This window comes from Monodon monoceros, unplaced genomic scaffold (genome assembly GCF_005190385.1).
Source record: "Monodon monoceros isolate NGI ecotype Baffin Bay Population unplaced genomic scaffold, NGI_Narwhal_1 Super_Scaffold_18, whole genome shotgun sequence".
Taxonomy (NCBI): domain Eukaryota; kingdom Metazoa; phylum Chordata; class Mammalia; order Artiodactyla; family Monodontidae; genus Monodon; species Monodon monoceros.
The window spans coordinates 162,416,863-162,434,695 of NW_021703774.1; the positions used below are offsets into that span (position 1 = coordinate 162,416,863).

Consider the following 17,833-nt stretch of genomic DNA (forward strand, 5'->3'; position numbering starts at 1 on the left):
CCCTTCCCCCAGATTTCTGACTTACAGCCGGGGAAGACCTACGTGTTCCATGTACAGGCTGTGAATTCAGCGGGCCCAGGGCAGCCGTCCATGCCCACCGACCCCATACTCCTGGAGGACAAGCCAGGTAGGGGCAGGGGGAGGGCGCTTGTCTGCAGCAGGAGGACAGAACCTGCTGGGCCCTCACCCCGCCACACCTTCCTGCCCCTCATTCCTTCCTGCCTGTTTCTCTCCCGTCCACACTCTCGTTTATTTCTGTGGGATCCCAAGATTTGAACATATGGTTTCCTTCCATGTGATGGGTCTTCCATCCTTTACATGCCACATTCTTAAACTCATACAACTCTCCGTGGATATCTAAAAGAACAGCCAACTGTATTTCAGATATGCCGTGTGGCTTTGCCTGCCTTGCAGTCACGGCTCCCGAGGTCCGCTCCTACCACATACGCCAGATGCTGCGCTGGGTCCTTACACCAATAAGCCCCTGAGGGAGCCGTCACTGTCCCCACTTTAGAACTGATTTCATTGTAGCTCAGAGAAGTTAAATGACCAGGTCACGCAGCTAGTATCCGATGGAATCACTCAGCTCTCCTCACTATAAAGTGTGTTCTTTTCCATTCTTTTAATTATTCATTCATTCAGCAAGTATTTGGTGACACCCACACTGCACTGGGGACATGGCAGTGATGAGAAAGCAAGGTCCCTGCGCTGGTGGGGGGAGGGGCAGGACGTATGGACAGTAAACAAGTAAATGATGAAAAAGTCAGTGATAAGTGCTATAAAGGAAGTGAAACAGGGTGATAGGGTGGGGTGGGCTTTACTTTAGCCTCAGTAGTCTGAGGAGGTGACATTTGAGCTGAGAAGGAGCCTGATTATACGAGGCCTTGGAGGCCACAGCAAGGAGTCTGGGGTTTCTTATTTTATTCAAGAGCAACGGGCAGCCACTGGAGGGGTTAAGCAGGGGAGGGAGCTGACCCGGTTTATTGTTTCTAAATGTCTGTTGCCCTCCATTGGATCCTGCCCTCAGATGCTCGGGAGATCGAGGTTGGTGTAGATGGTGAGGGCTTTATCTACATGGCTTTCGAAGCCCCCGAGGCCCCCGACTCCTCGGAGTTTCAGTGGTCCAAGGACTACAAGGGCCCGCCGGACCCACAGAGGGTCAAGGTCGAGGAGGAAGTTAACAAGTAAGTGAGGGGAGGGGCAGCACGACTCGTCCACAGGTCCCAGACGTTGTCGGACGAGTGGGCAGAAGCTCGTGGGTGAGACCATCCGGCCGGACCCCCAGATAACGAGCTTGAGAGGACTGCTTGGTCTCTCATGAAGGATGCTGACTGCCACCTGGGGAGAAGTGAGGGAGAGTGCCTTGGAGACGGTGAAACGGTGCCCTTCATTTGCAGATCCTTTTTCTGTAAGGAATGTGTGTGCCTCCGAGGAGACGCTCAGGACTTGGTTTCTAGCCTGAGTGCCAGCGACTTGCTCTTGCAAGTTCTCTGGGGTCAGCTTCCTCATTAGTAAAAGAGGGGTTAGGATGTCAAGTGCCCCCAGGTCTCCCTCCTCCACCCCCAGCAGCTCTGGCCTTGGCCCTGTCCAGCAGGAGACAAAGCTGATGACTTGAGCCCTGTGGAGAGAGGCAGGCCTGGGGGATGTGGCCAGTATGAAGACTGTTCCAGAGAGCCTGGCTAGTGAGGACCATTGAAGGTGGCAGGCCAGACGTGCCTTGGGCGGGGGACCCCAAAGAGGTGTAAGGAGGCTGCCACCCCTGCTTACTGGCTTGGCCGGAGTCTGGGCTGGGGTGCAGGGCTTGCAAAGCCGACCGAGACTCCCCAGCTCCCAGGCCTCCAGGGCACACGGCCCCTCTCAGAGCCTCTGCCCTCCTGTCTCTGCAGGTCCAAGATCATCCTGAAAGAACCTGGCCTCGAGGATTTGGGCACCTACTCGGTGGTGGTCACCGATGCTGACGAAGAAATCTCAGCAAGCCACACGCTGACGGAGGAAGGTGATGCCCCTGTTCCACTGCCACCTCCCCAGAGAGACGACCCAGACACGGAGTCCCAAGCACAAGTACCCCAGAGGCCAGCAAGAAGCAATAAAAATGAGTAAAGCAGAGATTTCCAGGGAAGTAGGCCCTCACTCACCCATTCAGTCAGTCAGCCAGTGAATAAGTGTCTGCTGAGCACCGACCATATGCCAGAGACTGTCCTAGGCACTGAATTACATCAGTGAACTCGACAGGCAGAAGTCCCTGCCTGATGGAGTTCACACTCTTCCTGTCTCTCTCTTTACTTTATCTACTTTTGATAAAAAGCAAAGGTACCAGTGAATTATTTCACTTCCTTCCGTAGCCTAAGAAAAACAACAGCATAAGTAGAATGATAAACTGCAAATGGCAGTCGGTCTGAGGAATGAGGATGGCAAAAGGGAGCAGTGGGGACTGTGGTAAACCAGAGAGGGGATGCCGGGCCTCAGCGGTCATCTATGAGACTCACCCTCTGCTGTCTCCATAGCAACTGGGACAGCCCATTGTCCTGCCTGATGATTGCACTGGAGGCCCTTTGATTTTGTCAGGAAGCAGAAGCCTGGCAGGTCCAGAGTGCAATTCCAGTTCCACAATTTCCTGGCTGCTTGACCTTGGATAAGTCATGACACCTCTCTGGGCCTCAGTTTCCTCATCTGTAAAGGGGGATTATAATCCCTGCCGTCCTAAGTGAAACAATGTTGTTATGCAGATATACTTAGATGATTCCATGCAAACTAAAGCCGTCCACAAAAGTAATGGGGTTTGCTTTTTTTTTTGGACTGGATGCTTGCCATGTGTCCAGACTCATCATGCTAAGGACTCTGGAGCTTATAAGAGGAAATGAGATATGAGCCCTGCCCCTGCCAATTCATTCATGCAACACGTATTTATTGAGCACATACTGTGTGCCAGATACCATGCAGGTCCAGAGCTCAGCTTAGCAGAAGAGACAAACCTAACACAAAGAAGCAGTTAGCAGTGAGACAGCACTCTGCTGACCTGCCCTAGACACATGCAGACTGAAATGCTCAGTGGAGAGAGCAGACCCTCAGATACTAGGACAGTATGGCTCAGTGGGGGAGAACAGACCCTCAGATACTATGACAGTATGGCTCAGTGGGGAGAACAGACCCTCAGATGCTGGGACAGTATGGCTCAGTGGGTTAACAAGGGGCCTCAGGAGACAGACAGTAATGCTCACCCCACAGCATGGTGTGAGGACGGCTGAGATCACGCAGAGCCTGGCACACAGTAGGTGCTTCTCTGGGGAGGTGGCACTTGATCAGGTCTTGAAGGACAGGAGAATAAGCAACCTCAGGGTGGCCTGCGGCAGCCCCCGCAGCCCCCTCAGTGCCCCAGAGCCAAGGCCCACAGTGGTCATCATCAACCCCTCAGTAGCCAAGTGACCCCAAGCCGAGTCTCTCGGGACTTTCACCCAGTGTGGACTCTAGGACGGCTTCCACAAGCCCCACTGGCCCGGGTATGTCATTCTCTTTGGTTTCTTCCTTGCTCCTCCCTGTCCCAGAGCTGAACAGGCTGAAGAAGCTGAGCCATGAGATTAGAAACCCAGGTAAGTGGTCCAAGCCAGCAGCCTTGGGCAGTCCCGCCAGGCCCACCGGGGTGTTCTGAGCAGGGCTGAGTCAGCCAAGAGCCAGAAACTAGCCGGGGGGGGGGGGGGGCAAAGGATGGGGATGTCTTGGGGCTGGAAGGTCAGAGACCCAGGGAGTCCTCAGTCCATGAAGGGAACAGAGCGGCCAGCAGAGAGCACATGGGATGCAAGGGAGGGCAGAGTGGCTGGTTTTTTCTTCTTGGATTGTGGGTCATCTAAACCCCTGCTTCCCTCCATTGGCCAGGAGTAGCTTTTGCAGGCCCTGGCGCAGGGGTCGCAAATTTGGGTGCATATTGGAATCACCCCCGGAGCTTTTCAAAATCCCAATGCCCAGGCCACACCCCAAACAAATCAGAACCTCTGGGTCTGGAGCCAGACACTGGTGTTTTTGAAAGTCCTTGGGGATCCAGTGTCCAGCCAGGGTGAGAAGCACGACCTCAAAGCTGTGGGAAGAGGATGAATTCCCTGAGATGAATTCAATCTAGGGGGACTGAATGTGGGAAACCCTCCCCAGCCCCTCACCCCAGTCATGTCTGCGTCAGACTCTGAAACATTTTGCACATTAAATGCCCACAGTGTGCTCAAAGTGGGGCTGTCGGGAGGGGGGAGGGGAGAAGTGTTCCCTGCCCACCCTTTCCTGTCCTCTGCCTCCCAGTGATCAAGCTGATCTCCGGCTGGAACGTTGACATCCTCGAGCAAGGAGAGGTGCGGCTTTGGCTGGAAGTAGAAAAGTTGTCTCCAGCCGCTGAGCTGCATCTAATCTTCAACGAGCAGGAAATCTTCAGCTCACCGGTAATTGGGGGCTCAGAATCCCTAAGTGAGGTTCCTGGCCCAGGAGGCGGTCTCACAGGCAGTAGTCTCCACTGGCTGCACCTCCCCCTAGCAGACTTTTCAGAAACGGCCACCAGCTTTGGCTGTCACAGTGATAGGGTGGGGGGTGAGGACACCTGGATTTTATTACCTGGGGGGTGGGTGGTAGGGATGCTAGACACTTGCCAAGGCAAGGAACACTCCCACAAAGAACTTCCCATGCCTCCCACAATTCTTCACTGTCCTGTCAAACATTTGTAAGGTGAAAAACCTACATTCATGCTTATAATTATCCAAGCCTAGACCCTAACTCTGAGATATAAACACAAAGAATTTTTTTTGCAGTGTTAATATACACTGAATAGAGAGTTTTTATTCTATTAGCCATATTACCTATGCTCTTTCATTCATTTTCCTGTTCTTCTTGTACTCATGAGGATGTACATGAGTACAATCTCTCATGAGAGATTCAATCATGAGAAGATCTTATTTGTGAATTCCATCTCCAGATGACCATCAAAAAATATGTGTTATAAAGAGGGGAGCTGGTTCTGACAGAGGAGGAAGAGCTCAGGGCTAGATGTCAGAAGACTCATATTCATCTCCTGTGGGTTGTGTGCCCTTGGGCAGGTCTCTTCACCTCTCTGTGCCTCCGTTTCTGCATCGGTACAATGGGGTTGGTTGCCCCAGAATCAGGAGGAGGAATTGGAAAAAAAATAGATTAGAAAGTTCTGCACAGAGATTAAGCGTGACCTGGGCTCATGGTAGAGGCAGGGTAACAAAGTCTGGACCCTCGGTCCACAGTGCTGATACTAGCAGGTGCCGCTATAGAAAAATCAAACTAGACGATTCTCTCAAATCATACATACACCCTAAATGCGGAAAATAAAACGTTTGAAAACTGTTAGAATGTGACAAAAAGTAAATAAGTGCTAATTCTGGGTAGCAGGTACACAGGCTTTTTTATATTATCCTTTATAGTTTTATGGGGAATTTTTTTTATATTAAATTGCAAAAGAAGTAGAAAATAACCAAAAAACATGGCACAGTAGGAGGTTGGGGATTATTATTAATTGCAACTGATACAAGCACGTAAGACTCTTTCCAGTGTCTGCCGGGCCCCAGGGTATTCTCAGGGGCCGGGTGTGGGAAAAGCCCAGTCTATACACAGGAGAGGGGTAACTTGGGCCCCCTCCCCAGTCTCTGAAGGCTTCTAACTCTGCATTTATTACCCCCAAGTCCAACCACGCCCCGATTTGCACCCCACAGCACAAATTCCCTGGGACTGGAAAAGGGCAGAAAGACTTTCGGGTTTTGTTCTCCCCAGAACCGCAAAATCAATTTTGTCCGAGAGAAGGGCCTGGTGGAAGTTATCATCCAAAACTTGACTGAGGACGACAAAGGGTCGTATACTGCTCAGCTCCAAGACGGAAAAGCCAAGAACCAGATCACCCTGGCTCTGGTGGATGACGGTCAGCTGTGCCCTGCCCCCCGCCCTGCCCCATGCCCCCGGCCTCAGCTCTCAGCCTGGGCGTCTCTATCCATCCTGGCCCTCCTCTGGACCTGCGCTCCTTCTGGTTCACACCCGTTCCCCCCTCTGTGTTCACAGAGTTCGACAAACTTTTAAGGGAGGCAGATGCTAAGAGAAGAGACTGGAAGAGAAAGCAGGGTAAGAACTGCTGGGGCGAAGTTCAAACACCTCGGCCAGCAGGTCAGCAGACAGCACCGGGGAACCGCTGGGCCAGTGGATTAATAGATCCCTCCGCCTGCTGGACCCCCCGAGGGAGGGCCACTGCCATTTGATCTAGTGCTGTCCCTGTGCCAGAACGAGACAGCACTTGCCCAACCCTGAGAGTGCGCGCCCTAAACTTTGCACCCTAGATGCCTCCCAGATGCCTCACCCCAGTCCCCTCCCTCGTGGGGGCGGAATCCCAGAATCCGAGGGGCCAGTAGTCATTAGGTGCCCCTCCCCAGCTACCTTCCCCTATCTCGCCACCAGGTGGCGCCCGGGCCGAGCCCGGCGCTCTGACCGCTGGGCGTGCTGTTTTGCCTTCATAGGTCCGTATTTCGAGGAGCCTTTGCAGTGGAAGGTCACCGAGGACTGCCAAGTGCTGCTGATGTGCAAGGCAAAGCCCCGCCCCCGCCTCCAGCCCTGCCCCCAGGCCCCGTGGGGCAAGACCTGTGGTTGTCCCCAAGCCCCGTGGCTGTCTTTTGCCCCACTCCCTGCAACTCCACACCCTGTGCTGGTGTGATCCCAAGCGGAGGAAGTAGCCCCAGGGATTTTGCATTTAACTGGAAAACAAAAGCCCAGGGAGCAGAGTTAGTGTGAATTAGTGCGCTGAGTCAGCCTTGAGTTAGAACTCCCAGCTGCTCTGGGAGGGGTTCTGGGGGTCGGGGGTCTGGGGGCAGGTGAGGGCTCTATACGTTGAGCGGTAGTCCCTGTGTCTGTTAGTAGCCCTGCCAGACACTGTTCTCAGCACTTCAGAGCATTATTTTATTTCATCTGCCTCACGATCATCTGTGAGAGCGGTGTTACAATCCCCACTTTAGGATGAAAAACCAAGTGGGGAACTAGCGGAAGACTACATGGTAACAGGCCGGGTCTAGAGCCCAGGTTTTAACCGGATGTGCCTGACTTCAAAGCGGGTGTTGTTTCTCAGCACCCTGCAGCCTTTTAGATAACTGGGGGAGGGCAGGGGAGGGAAGGGCGCACTCCCAGAAGCCTATCCATTCAGCAAACCTAAGTACCTGCTCTGTGTAACACACTCTGCAAACACTGGGCATACAAGGGTGAAGAAGTGGTCTCCTTAGGCCTGTGAGATCCCACAGTCCAAAGCAAGATCCTGGCGAAAACAGCATAGCTCCTGCTGTGATGGAGACATGCAGGAAATTGATTACTCAAGATGGGGCACACTCTGGGGTGCATAAAGGAAGGCTTCCTGGAGGAGGTGACACAGGCATTTACAAGAAAAAGTAGGGTAGGAAAGGGATCAAGAAGCAGAGGGAATAGCGTTAGCACAAGTCCCGAGTCCAGAAACCATCAGAGGAGACATATGGTGTGAGGAAGGGTTTGGATGAGATTTAGCCTGGGGGTGGGGGGGAGTCGTGTTTGTAAAAAAAAAAAAAAATAGGTTCTGATGAACTGAGTCTTCACTTAAAAGAGAAAGCCTGAAGGAGTCTCCTCACTCCCCACCTTCCTCAGGTGACCAACACCAAGAAAGAAACCCGCTTCCAGTGGTTCTTCCAGAAGAAAGAGTTCCCACATGGTCAGTACGACCCGCAGACTGGAGCAGGGCTTCTCTGTATGGAAGAGGTAAGTGCAGCTCTGACTTCAGGGCTCACAGCCTCCAGGCAGTGCCAGGAGCACTGGGCAGGGAGTCAGGACCAGGGTGAGGCAAGTGAGGCACTGACCTCATGCACAAACTTTCAGGAAGCGCTGAAAGGCTCAGTACTCAAGATAAATAATATTTCATGCAATATTTTTAAGAATCAAAATTCATGCCCCAAAACAAAGACCTTGAGGGAAAACAATACCAAAACTTTAAATAAAGACAGGCTCAGTAATACTGATTTTTCCTTTTAGTTGGATTCCAGTCCTGGCCCTGCCGCTGACTGCATGGCCCTGGGCAAGTCACTGTCCTTCTCTGACCTCAGTTTTCATCTGTTACACGAGCGGGTCAGAGGGATGCTCTCTCAGAGATTCCTTCCTGCCCCCGCAGCCTGAGATTCAGGACAGGAAGACGGTCTCGGTCTCCGTGTGAGGCAGGTCTGGGCAGAGCAAAACAGGGCCTGGAGCTCACTTCTCCCACCCACGACCTCCCCGTGGCCCTTGGAGGGGCGTGACCTGGTTAAGGTAGAAATGCAAGGCTTTTTCTTAAATATTCAATGTTTTTCTGCCTTGTCCCTGATTTCTGTGGCCCCACCGTGTGCCAAGGAGGACAGAGGCAGACGCAGGTTTGCAGACTAGGAAGGAAATAATGATTTCAGGGTCCTCTCCCAAATCCTGGCCAAGACGATGGCAAGTTGGCCTTTGTCATCACAGTGCAAACTCTTCACACAGGGCTTGGCATCAACTAGGTGCTTAATAGCTACTGAGTCTTGTCATAATCATCCAGCCTATTGGTCCAGAAATTTCTGGCTTCCGAAGAGTTATCTCCCTTGATCCTCACAGCAACTACAGTATGTAGCCAGGGCAAGGATTATGCCACCATTTTACAGATGAGTAAACTGAGGCTCAGAGGGTTGAAATACCAAGATACAAAGCTTGAGAGTGGGGCTGGAAGTTTCTCCAATCACTGTCACCGGAATTTGGCTGGGGAGAAGACTGTTGGGGTTTTCAGCCCTTTGATACCCCAGTTAAGAGATGCTTCTGCCTTGAATCCTGCCTCAAAGCACACTATGTAGAGATGGTTGGGGTGAGAGGGGCCCTTTGAGGGGACAGGGAGGCAGATATCATGCTCCCACCCCCGCAGCCCCTGGAGGAGATGCTGTGTAATGAGAGGGCACAGTGGACTTCTGACCTTGCTTTCAAAGCATGACCCAAGTTCTTGCTTTGCTGAGTGTTGACCTGGGCTTCACTTGGTGTTACAAGCGTGTGCCAGTAAGGACCCCCTTGTCCTGAGCAAAAGAAAGCACACTTCCTTCTGAGAGATGCAGAGAGGTCCCTCTATCCAGGGCCCCCGGGAAACAGGGCAGCACTGGTGGAGGGTGTGCCCTGCTCGGCCCAGCTCTGCTAGGAGGGCTCACTTTGCTCTGCTCAGAGCAGCTGCCTGAGAATCACATGCGGGGCGTCTGTTTCTGCCCTCAGTTCCCCCTCTCGCCCCACCTCCAGGCCCAGACAAGCCCTGGGCTTGGGATCAAAGGGCTCTGGAGCTGGAAGGAGCCTCAGAGATCACCCATCGCAGGGGGGTAAACTGAGGCCCAGGGAGGAGAGTTAGGGGCAGGCCTAGAGCCCAGGCCTCCTGATTTGCTGTCCATCACTCCTTCTGGAACTCATGCCGACACCGCCTTCTCACATCCTTCTTTCCAGCTTTCCAAAGAGGACAAGGGCGTTTACAGAGCAGAGGTTTCCGATGAGCGAGGGGAGGACGACACCATCCTGGACCTCACAGGTGAAGGTAGGAGCCGGCGACATCAGAGACGGGCCAGGAGGGCCTCACACTGAACCAAGAGATGCAGTGTGACCTGTGGGGAAACTGTTTGGGATACTCACTTGGGGCAACTGAGGCCCAGGGGAGTTAAGTGACCTGCCCACGGCTGCACAGCCGGTCAGTGGCAGGGCCTGGTCTGTGTGACGCTGGTGCCCATGTTCACTGCACTATCCCACAGCGAGCCCAGGCTTCAAGACCCGGAGCCTGAGTTCTCTGCTCTGCCCCCCGCCCCCCCCAGTGGGCCCCAGGCTCCTCACCAGACTGGTCATCTCAGCCTGCAGGAAGACCGTCATGTCGGCCCATTCGTCCTCCATCTGTGTTGCCCCCCTGCCCCATCAGTCACGCAGTGCCCCAGATCCCCTCCCCACCCCTAAGCCTGTGTTCTGAGAGCTGCTCATAAGGTCCACTAGCCTTTTCCAAGGACGGCCCCACCTGGTGCATCCCTAGGGGAGCCCTACATCAGCTGACCATTCCCTCTGTCTCCCTCCAGCCCTGGATGCCATCTTCACTGAGCTGGGCAGGATTGGTGGTAAGCAAGCCCTCTCTTTGCTCAGCACTGCCGTGATGCCACATAGCCTCCGGGGGACCTCTAGCCATCCTTGGCTGCTGGGGGTGGGTTTAGTTTCCAGCCTCAAAGACTGGGGGAGACGCTCCTGCCTCTTCACCACACTGTGTTCCCCCCACCACACCCCAAAGCAGGGGCGAGCTGGCTGCCCCCCAGATGTGCTGCCCAAAGGGCCTTGGGGAAGACTCACCCTTCTCCCATGCCTCCCCAGCCCTCTCTGCGACGCCACTGAAAATCCAGGGGACCGAGGAGGGGATCCGACTCTTCAGCAGGGTCAAGTACTACAACGTGAGCTACATGAAAACCACCTGGTTCCACAAGTAGGTTGGCCTTACCCTGGAGCCCTAGCCAGGCTGGAGGGGGCCCAGCACCCGCCTCAGAGCCCAGTCCCAAGGGCTTGGCAGAGACAGGGTCTCTCACCGGTCCTGCTGTCCACAGAGGGAGTCTGGGACAGGGAACAGCTGTTAGAGGCACAGAAGGGAGGCTCCCCAGGAAAGGTGGGAACCCTGGCGCTAAGATCACTTTCCCAGAATATCCATGGCCAGAGAAGGACCATTGTCGTAGAGCACCATCTGGGAACTGGGGGAGAGAAGGATGCAGGAACGATGGAGAACCAGATGGTCAAGTGCCCTTGTGGGTCTTTGCAGCCTTAGCAAACTCAGGCAGCCAGGCTGAGGGGAGAGGTGCAGGCAGAGGGACCTGGGGGGCTGACGACTAACTGAGGGCCAGGCCTTGAAGGCAGGATCAGGTATCAGAGACTCAGCCAGGAGCTAAGTGACCCCAGAGAGTTTGGGAGCAGAATTTTCCCAGTGCTTCTTACTTCCAAACCTCAGCCTTGTGGAGCAGACATTGCTGCACCCATTCTATGGAGAAGACTAGATGGACTTAGTCAAATTGGTCATGTGAGTGAGACCAAGGCCAAGCTGAATTTCAGAACAGTGAAGCTCCTTCTCTAGAGTTTCTGAGCCCCATGACTAAGCCCAGAGGTGTCACTTCCGTGACAAAACACTGACATGGGCCAGGTGTCTTTAGGAATGAAATTTAAGTAAAGAAGGAAAGGAGTTTATATAGTTTATAAGAATTACGTAAGAGTGATTGTGGGAAGAAATGCTGGGAGGTTTTACGATGAGGAAAAGGATGAAGTGAGGAAGTGGCTCCCACTGGTGGGGTGTGGGGAGGTGGTCACTGACCCTGGAGCACCATTTCCGCAAAGTCCCAGCCTGCAAGACATGTCACAAATATAGACTCAGTGCTGCCACAAGGTTTGATGAATGAATGAATGATGAGTGGATAGATATATATCAAATATCTCATGGATGGTCAACACTTTCAGCTCACACATCTGGGAACAAAACCCCAGGAGAGGAGTTTGGGGCACGGGTGCCTGTAGATGGGCAGACAGCCCATCCCGGACTGAGCTGTGTTAACCATTTCTTTGCCCTCACGTTCAGAGAGAAACGCCTGGAGAGTGGTGATCGGGTGAGGGCTGGCACCACCCTGGATGAGATCTGGCTCCACATCCTGGACCCCAAAGACTCAGACAAGGGCAAATACACCCTAGAGATAGCGGCCGGGAAGGAAGTCCGGCAGCTCTCAGCTGATCTCTCGGGGCAAGGTGAGCGCTCCGCCTGTCTGTCCTCATTGAAACCTGTTTAGAAAACCCCATGGTCTTTTAGGGGGGCTCCCATCTCCCCAACCAATCCTAGCACTGCCCCAAGAGAATGCTGGAACAGAGTGGGGGAACAGTCAGCGCTGAGCTCTATACCTGTGGGTTGCAGGAGCGGGGAAATTGGGGGTAGATGCCCTGACGCACCTTTTCCCCTTTTTCTTCTCGTAGCTTTTGAGGACGCCCTGGCTGAGCACCAGAGACTGAAGTAAGTTTCCTCGGCATTTCTCAGTGTGATCAAGGCCCCTGGGGTGCACAAGCACAAGACCCTTCCTGGGAGGCCGGACAGCTCCACCTTTCTCCCGTCACCCCTCCCCACTACCCGGGCAGGACTGTCCTTTAACAAATGAAACACCAAGGCTTTTTCCCATTTCCATTTTTCAGGGCCTTGGCCATCATCGAGAAGAGTAAGTCCAGCCATATTTCTGTTGTTTCCACTTCTGAGTTTGGGGCGGCTTCCCAGCTGCTCACGCCTCCTGGCAGGTAGCTGGAGTCCCAGTTTCCCATGGGGTCTGTGTGGCTCTGGGCCATCACAGAGCTGCCGGGAGACCCAGATGGTGGCAGCATGAAGACAGGTGGATGAGGAGTCCGAGGATACCTGAGACCGTGGATGTGGACACACCTGGTGCAGACCTGGTGGCGAGTAGGCACACGGCCGATGTCGGTGGGACTCCAAAGGCAGGGGCAGACAGGACTGAGGCCCTGTCTTCCAAGCGAGGCCCTGGAGGGGACGACTTCAAAGCTGAAGCTGGTTCTGGCTGTCGGGGCCCTAGGGCCTCATCTAATCCAGGACACAGCCTCTGAGTTGCCCAGGGGGACCACCAGGTCCACGCACTGGAGCTTCTCCGGGTCCCTGCAACCAGTTCTAAAGCACCCAGTTCCAGGAGGCTGGCTTTCTGGTCTCAGTGAGCCAGCCGGTCAGTGTAGGACCTTCCATGAGGGGAAGCAGAGCAGAGCAGCCCCGTTCAACCTGACAGTGAGGAGGGAAACTGACCGTTTGGGGCCATTGGTAGGAGGGGGCATGAGCCCTATGTGGCGTCTTGTCCCTGAGTGTCCCCACTTGGCGGGAAGTGCAGGCCGTTCATAATTGCCATCTGGGAGGGGGCCATCTGGGGGTCTAAGAGCAGTGAGGAGCCCTCGCAGCGGGCGGCCACCTTGGTGGGCGGAGCGCAGCCTGCAGACCCGACTCAGCCCGTCACGCCTCCTAATCACCTGCCCCCCCATCCTGGAATGCCGAGTCTCTGCACAGGACACCCCTCCAGGACCCTAACACAGGGGCCTAAACTCACCACCTGTGCTTGCTAGGGCTGGCCGAGTTGAGAGTCAGGGGAAGTGGATTGTTTCGCCCGCCATGATGGGCCTGGTGAACGTTCCTCCCACAACAGTGTCCATCTCTGGGGCCATCCTTCCCCTCCCCCTTCAACCCTGATTCAGGCTTCTCCTCCCCTACATCCGTTGCACAGACACCAGCCACTTTAGGCTCTTTGCACATCCCTGATCGTGGTCTAGGGTCTGTTCCCACAGCCTCGATTGCGACATGTTGGCTTTCTGCTTAGTGATTTACAACCACAGTCTCTTCCTGCCCAGCTGCCATGGCCACCAGGTCCCCTCCCTTGACCAGAGTCAGTGTCCCGTAAGCTCCCTTCCTATTCACTCCCTGAGCTGGTTCGTCACACCTGTTGTGTGCATTTTGCCAGTTTAAGGCTCAGAGCAACCTTATCACCTTCTCTCCCAGTCCTCAGGGGAGGGGCGCCTCACTGTCACCTCCAGATACCACCAGCCATGATAATAACCTCAGGTCAACGACAGAAACACATTACGTCCCTATCTTGTGTTTATAAAGGCAAGGAAGTAACATAATACAAGTTTAAGGATGTCCACCCAAAATGATGCAAAAAGAAAAAGAAGCATTGCTTCAAAATAAACCTCAACTTCGTGGAACCTGCTGCTGGGAAGCAGCTGGCAGGAAAACATTCATCACTGGGGGTCTCGTTTTTCCGTTCCAGATCGTGCCAAAGTGGTGAGGGGCCTGCCGGACGTGGCCACGATCATGGAAGATAAGGTACTGACTGTTCCCCAGCCCACAGCCGGCAGTCCCACCCTGGGTTCCCTCCTGTATCCATCAAAGAGCACAAAGCAGTGCAGCACTGTGGATTCCAGAGCCGAAGGGGCTGGATGCACCAGAGTCTGGCCGAGTGACCACACCTCATTGGTCACATGTAGTATAAAGGAAAGACACTGAGCCTGGTGTCAGGCCCGTGTGTGTGTGCGGGGGTGACAGGCCTATGCTCACCCCAGTTCTACCCCATCTCTCCAGGTGGCCCTGGGTGTCACGGACTTCTCTGTGTGAGCTTCAGTTTCCACAGGAGTTTGACTAGATGATACCTAAAAAGCCCTTTCAGGACTGAAGTTTTTCAAGTCTAATGTTCTAGAAAATGATAGCTAACGTTTTCACGTTGCTTACTTTGTGCCAGGCACTATTCCATTATTTAACCATCAAGGCAACCACATGAAATAGTGTGTTATTACTAGTCATACTTTATAGCTGAGGAAACTGAGGCCCAGAAAGGTTAAGGGACTTACCTAAGGTCATACAGCTTAAAGGAGCCGAGCTGAGATTCACAGCCTGGCAGCCCAGCTCCAGACTCTGAGTGTTTGGCCATTACACTAGAGTGCCTCTGCAGTGAGAATTGCTCTGTTGAGAATTTTCAAACTCAATTCTTAAATCTTTATATTAAAGCAGTCTAGCCGGGCTTCCCTGGAGGCGCAGTGGTTGAGAGTCCACCTGCCGATGCAGGGGACACGGGTTCGTGCCCCGGTCCACGAAGATCCCACATGCCGTGGAGCGGCTGGGCCCGTGAGCCATGGCCGCTGGGCCTGTGCGTCCGGAGCCTGTGCTCCGCAACGGGAGAGGCCACAACAGTGAGAGGCCGGCGTATCGCAAAAAAAAAAAAGCAATCTAGCCTTATTTGCATGGTAAAATCATAATGAAATATACAATAAAAAGCAATAAAGCAAAGTCCAGCCCATTCTGGGGCAGGTAATTGCTAAAGGCCCGACAGTCTAACTAGTTAAGTGTTCCCGCAGAAATGTTGAGAGTGGAGGATGTGGGGTTAGAGTAAAACATCTCCCTTTACTGTTATTACTTTATGGGTCACAGTAAAACACACATAATGAACTTACCACAAGGAGCAGCTTGTACTGGGAGCTCCCTGGGAGTGTGAAGGTTTATAACCTTCACACTTTACCAAGGGTTATTCCAAGCAGGTGGACTGAGCGTTCCCTTCCTGTCCTTTCAAACAGACCCTGTGCCTGACCTGCGTCATCTCAGGAGATCCTATCCCTGAAGTCTCTTGGCTGAAGAATGACCAGCCCGTCACCTTCCTTGACCGCTACCACATGGAGGTGAAGGGGTCGGAGGTCACCATCACCATCGAGAGGGTCAACAGTGAGGACAGCGGGCGCTACGGTGTCTTCGTCAAGAACAAGTATGGCTCCGAGAAGGGCCAGGTCACCATCAGCGTGTTCAAGCACGGGGAGGAGGACAAGGTGCTGAAGATGTGACGGTCGGATTCAGGCACAGCCTGAGGTCTGGTCTGCATGGACTACAAGGGTCAACCAGTGGCTCACAGCCTGGCACAAGCCACGGAGGCGGGGCAGGGGGATTGGACATTGCGGGACCCGGGACATGGGAGGGGAGTAGCTACACCAAAGTGGAGAAGCATAGACCTTGCTGGGGCTCTGGGAGGCCTCCAGGCCTCAGCGCTGGACTTGGAATGGGAGACCTACGTGCAAAGCTGTTTCAACTCTAAACTCTCCATGAGCCTTGCCTTTCTCATCTGTCAAATGGGAATTCCTCCTCCTACGGATTGTTTATGAAAACCCTTGAAACCATACACCAGCGATACTCAACAGGAGGCAGTTTTGTCCCCCAGGGGGCATTTGGCGGTGTCCAAATTTTGGGTTGTCACAACTGGCGTCTAGTAGGTAGCAGCCAGGGATGCTGCTAAACACAGCAGCTCCTCACCGCATAGCATTCAACCCTAAATGACAATAGTGCCGAGGTTGATGTACCCCGCCCCCATAAACGGATTTCTCACAATACCCCCTTTTGGATACTGTATTTTCAATTCACTTAAGTTCAACGAACATTCATTTGAAGTCTAGCCTGTGCCAGGCTGCGGATGGCATTGGGAGCACAAAGATACATAATATGCAGGCCCCGCCTCCAAGGACACCTCAGCCCAGGAGGAGAGTCAGACCTGTGGGTGCAAATGACTCCAGGACAGGTCAGGTGATCAGGATTATGAAACAGGCCCACATAAAGTTCCACTGGTGGCAGAGGAGGGAGAGGGGTGTTCATCCCAACTAGGGAAGGTGAGCTTTAAAACACCTTCGTGGAACTAGCAGGATTGGTTGTTGGGCCCTGAAAAAATAAGTTGGATTTGGTGATGGTCATGGGAAGAGATTTCAGGAGCAGGGGATGGTGAGAGCAAAGGTGAGGCGTAGGGGTGATGCTGCCTGGGTGGCCTTGGATGCCAGGCTGGAGAGTTGGATGACCTTCAGTACTTCCAGCTCAGGGCCTCTGCCTGGCGGGACAGATACTGGTTGGCCTTGCTTGCTGGACCTCTGTACGGAGCTCGGCATTTCACCACCCTCCAGTTTCCTTCTTTTTTAAAATCAGATTGGGAGGGGTGGGGTTTATAAAGTTAGAGATGTTTGTTGTAAAATTTTGGAAAACCTTAAAAATGTTGAAGGAGAAAATAAAACTCATCTGTACTCCCAACATCAAAATATAACACCCACCTCTGAGTTCTGAAATGATTTCTGAATTTAAAGGTAGAATGAATCACTCCTACATTTACCACCTACACGCGCATCAAGGCATGATGGGTAACTTATACCCCCAGCAGCTACAGGTGCAGTCAGGCCAGGTGTTCAGTGAGGGGGGGCGAGGGGGCCAGGTGTCCTGCCGTGCCCTGGCTGGGAAGGAGTATGGAGGATTATGCAGGTCTTGGAGGCAAACATACCCAGGCTTGAAGCCAAGCACTCACTGTGTGATCTTGGGCATTTTTTTTTTCCTTTGTCTGGGCCTCAATTTCCCATCTATAAAGCAAGAAGTCTAAAAGGTCATTTTTGAGGGTCCTTTCAGCTGACACTACCTCCTACCTAGGAAGACTGTGGACAGGGCAGGTCTAGGGTGGGGCAGTGGGGATGGAGGTCCCTGAGACCTTTCGCTGTTCTCTGTCTTAGCTCCTCCCACTTAATCCCAAGTAAACCCCAAGTGTCACTCAGGTGGAAGAAAGGACCTTGCTAAAGGACATTGTGATAAAATTTAAAAATTTTATATCTGGTCTTTGCTCTTGGTTTGGGACACACAGCTCCTAAAACCCTTCGGATCTCCAGGGTGAAAAGAGCGTCTTTTGTATACTAATAAGATGGCTGGTGACTGGGGGCCCTTAGATAGCTTCAGGATGGGAGCTGGTCACCAGAAAGGCCAAGGCAGGACTAGAGGGTTGGAACTTTCTGCCCCCAGCCACCTCCATTTCCCTCTGGAGAGGGGAGAGAGACTAGAGGTTGAGTTAATCACCACTGGCCAATGATTTAAAGAATCATGCCTAAGTACTGAAAGCTCCATTAAAAATTGCTAAGCAACAGGATTCCTAGGGCTTCTGGGTTTGTGTACACATCAAGGTGCTGGGAGCGTGGTGCGCTTAGAGAGGGTGTGTGCATTTAGAGAGGATCTCCCTCCACACTCCCCGACTCCTTGCCCTGTGGACCTATTCATCTGACTGTCCATTTGTATCCTTCATAATAAACCAGAAACTGTAAGTAAAATGTTTCCCTGAGTTTTGTAAGCCATTCCAGCAAATTATCGACTGAGGAGGGAGTCATGGGAACCCTCAACTTATTGCCGGTTGGTCAGAAGTACAGGTGACAGCCTTGTGGAGTCTGACTCTACCTGTGGGTGGTTAGTGTCAAAATTGAATTGAAGGGCTTCCCTGGTGGCGCAGTG

General features: G+C 53.2%; 1 protein-coding gene across 1 annotated transcript in view; it reads left to right on the forward strand.

Annotated features, from left to right (window-relative positions):
• The window catches only part of MYOM3 (myomesin 3), a 46,348-nt gene extending 28,515 nt beyond the window's left edge, over positions 1 to 17,833 (forward strand). Inside the window, exons 20-36 of the mRNA XM_029227179.1 lie at positions 13 to 127; positions 1,028 to 1,184; positions 1,887 to 1,996; positions 3,543 to 3,587; positions 4,282 to 4,418; positions 5,764 to 5,908; positions 6,046 to 6,105; positions 6,495 to 6,562; positions 7,639 to 7,749; positions 9,466 to 9,553; positions 10,077 to 10,115; positions 10,363 to 10,471; positions 11,603 to 11,766; positions 11,989 to 12,025; positions 12,202 to 12,224; positions 13,824 to 13,879; positions 15,121 to 17,833. Of these exons, the coding sequence (XP_029083012.1) occupies positions 13 to 127; positions 1,028 to 1,184; positions 1,887 to 1,996; positions 3,543 to 3,587; positions 4,282 to 4,418; positions 5,764 to 5,908; positions 6,046 to 6,105; positions 6,495 to 6,562; positions 7,639 to 7,749; positions 9,466 to 9,553; positions 10,077 to 10,115; positions 10,363 to 10,471; positions 11,603 to 11,766; positions 11,989 to 12,025; positions 12,202 to 12,224; positions 13,824 to 13,879; positions 15,121 to 15,381 (1,725 nt within the window). The 3' untranslated portion in view covers positions 15,382 to 17,833. The remainder of the gene's footprint in view (positions 1 to 12; positions 128 to 1,027; positions 1,185 to 1,886; positions 1,997 to 3,542; positions 3,588 to 4,281; positions 4,419 to 5,763; positions 5,909 to 6,045; positions 6,106 to 6,494; positions 6,563 to 7,638; positions 7,750 to 9,465; positions 9,554 to 10,076; positions 10,116 to 10,362; positions 10,472 to 11,602; positions 11,767 to 11,988; positions 12,026 to 12,201; positions 12,225 to 13,823; positions 13,880 to 15,120) is intronic.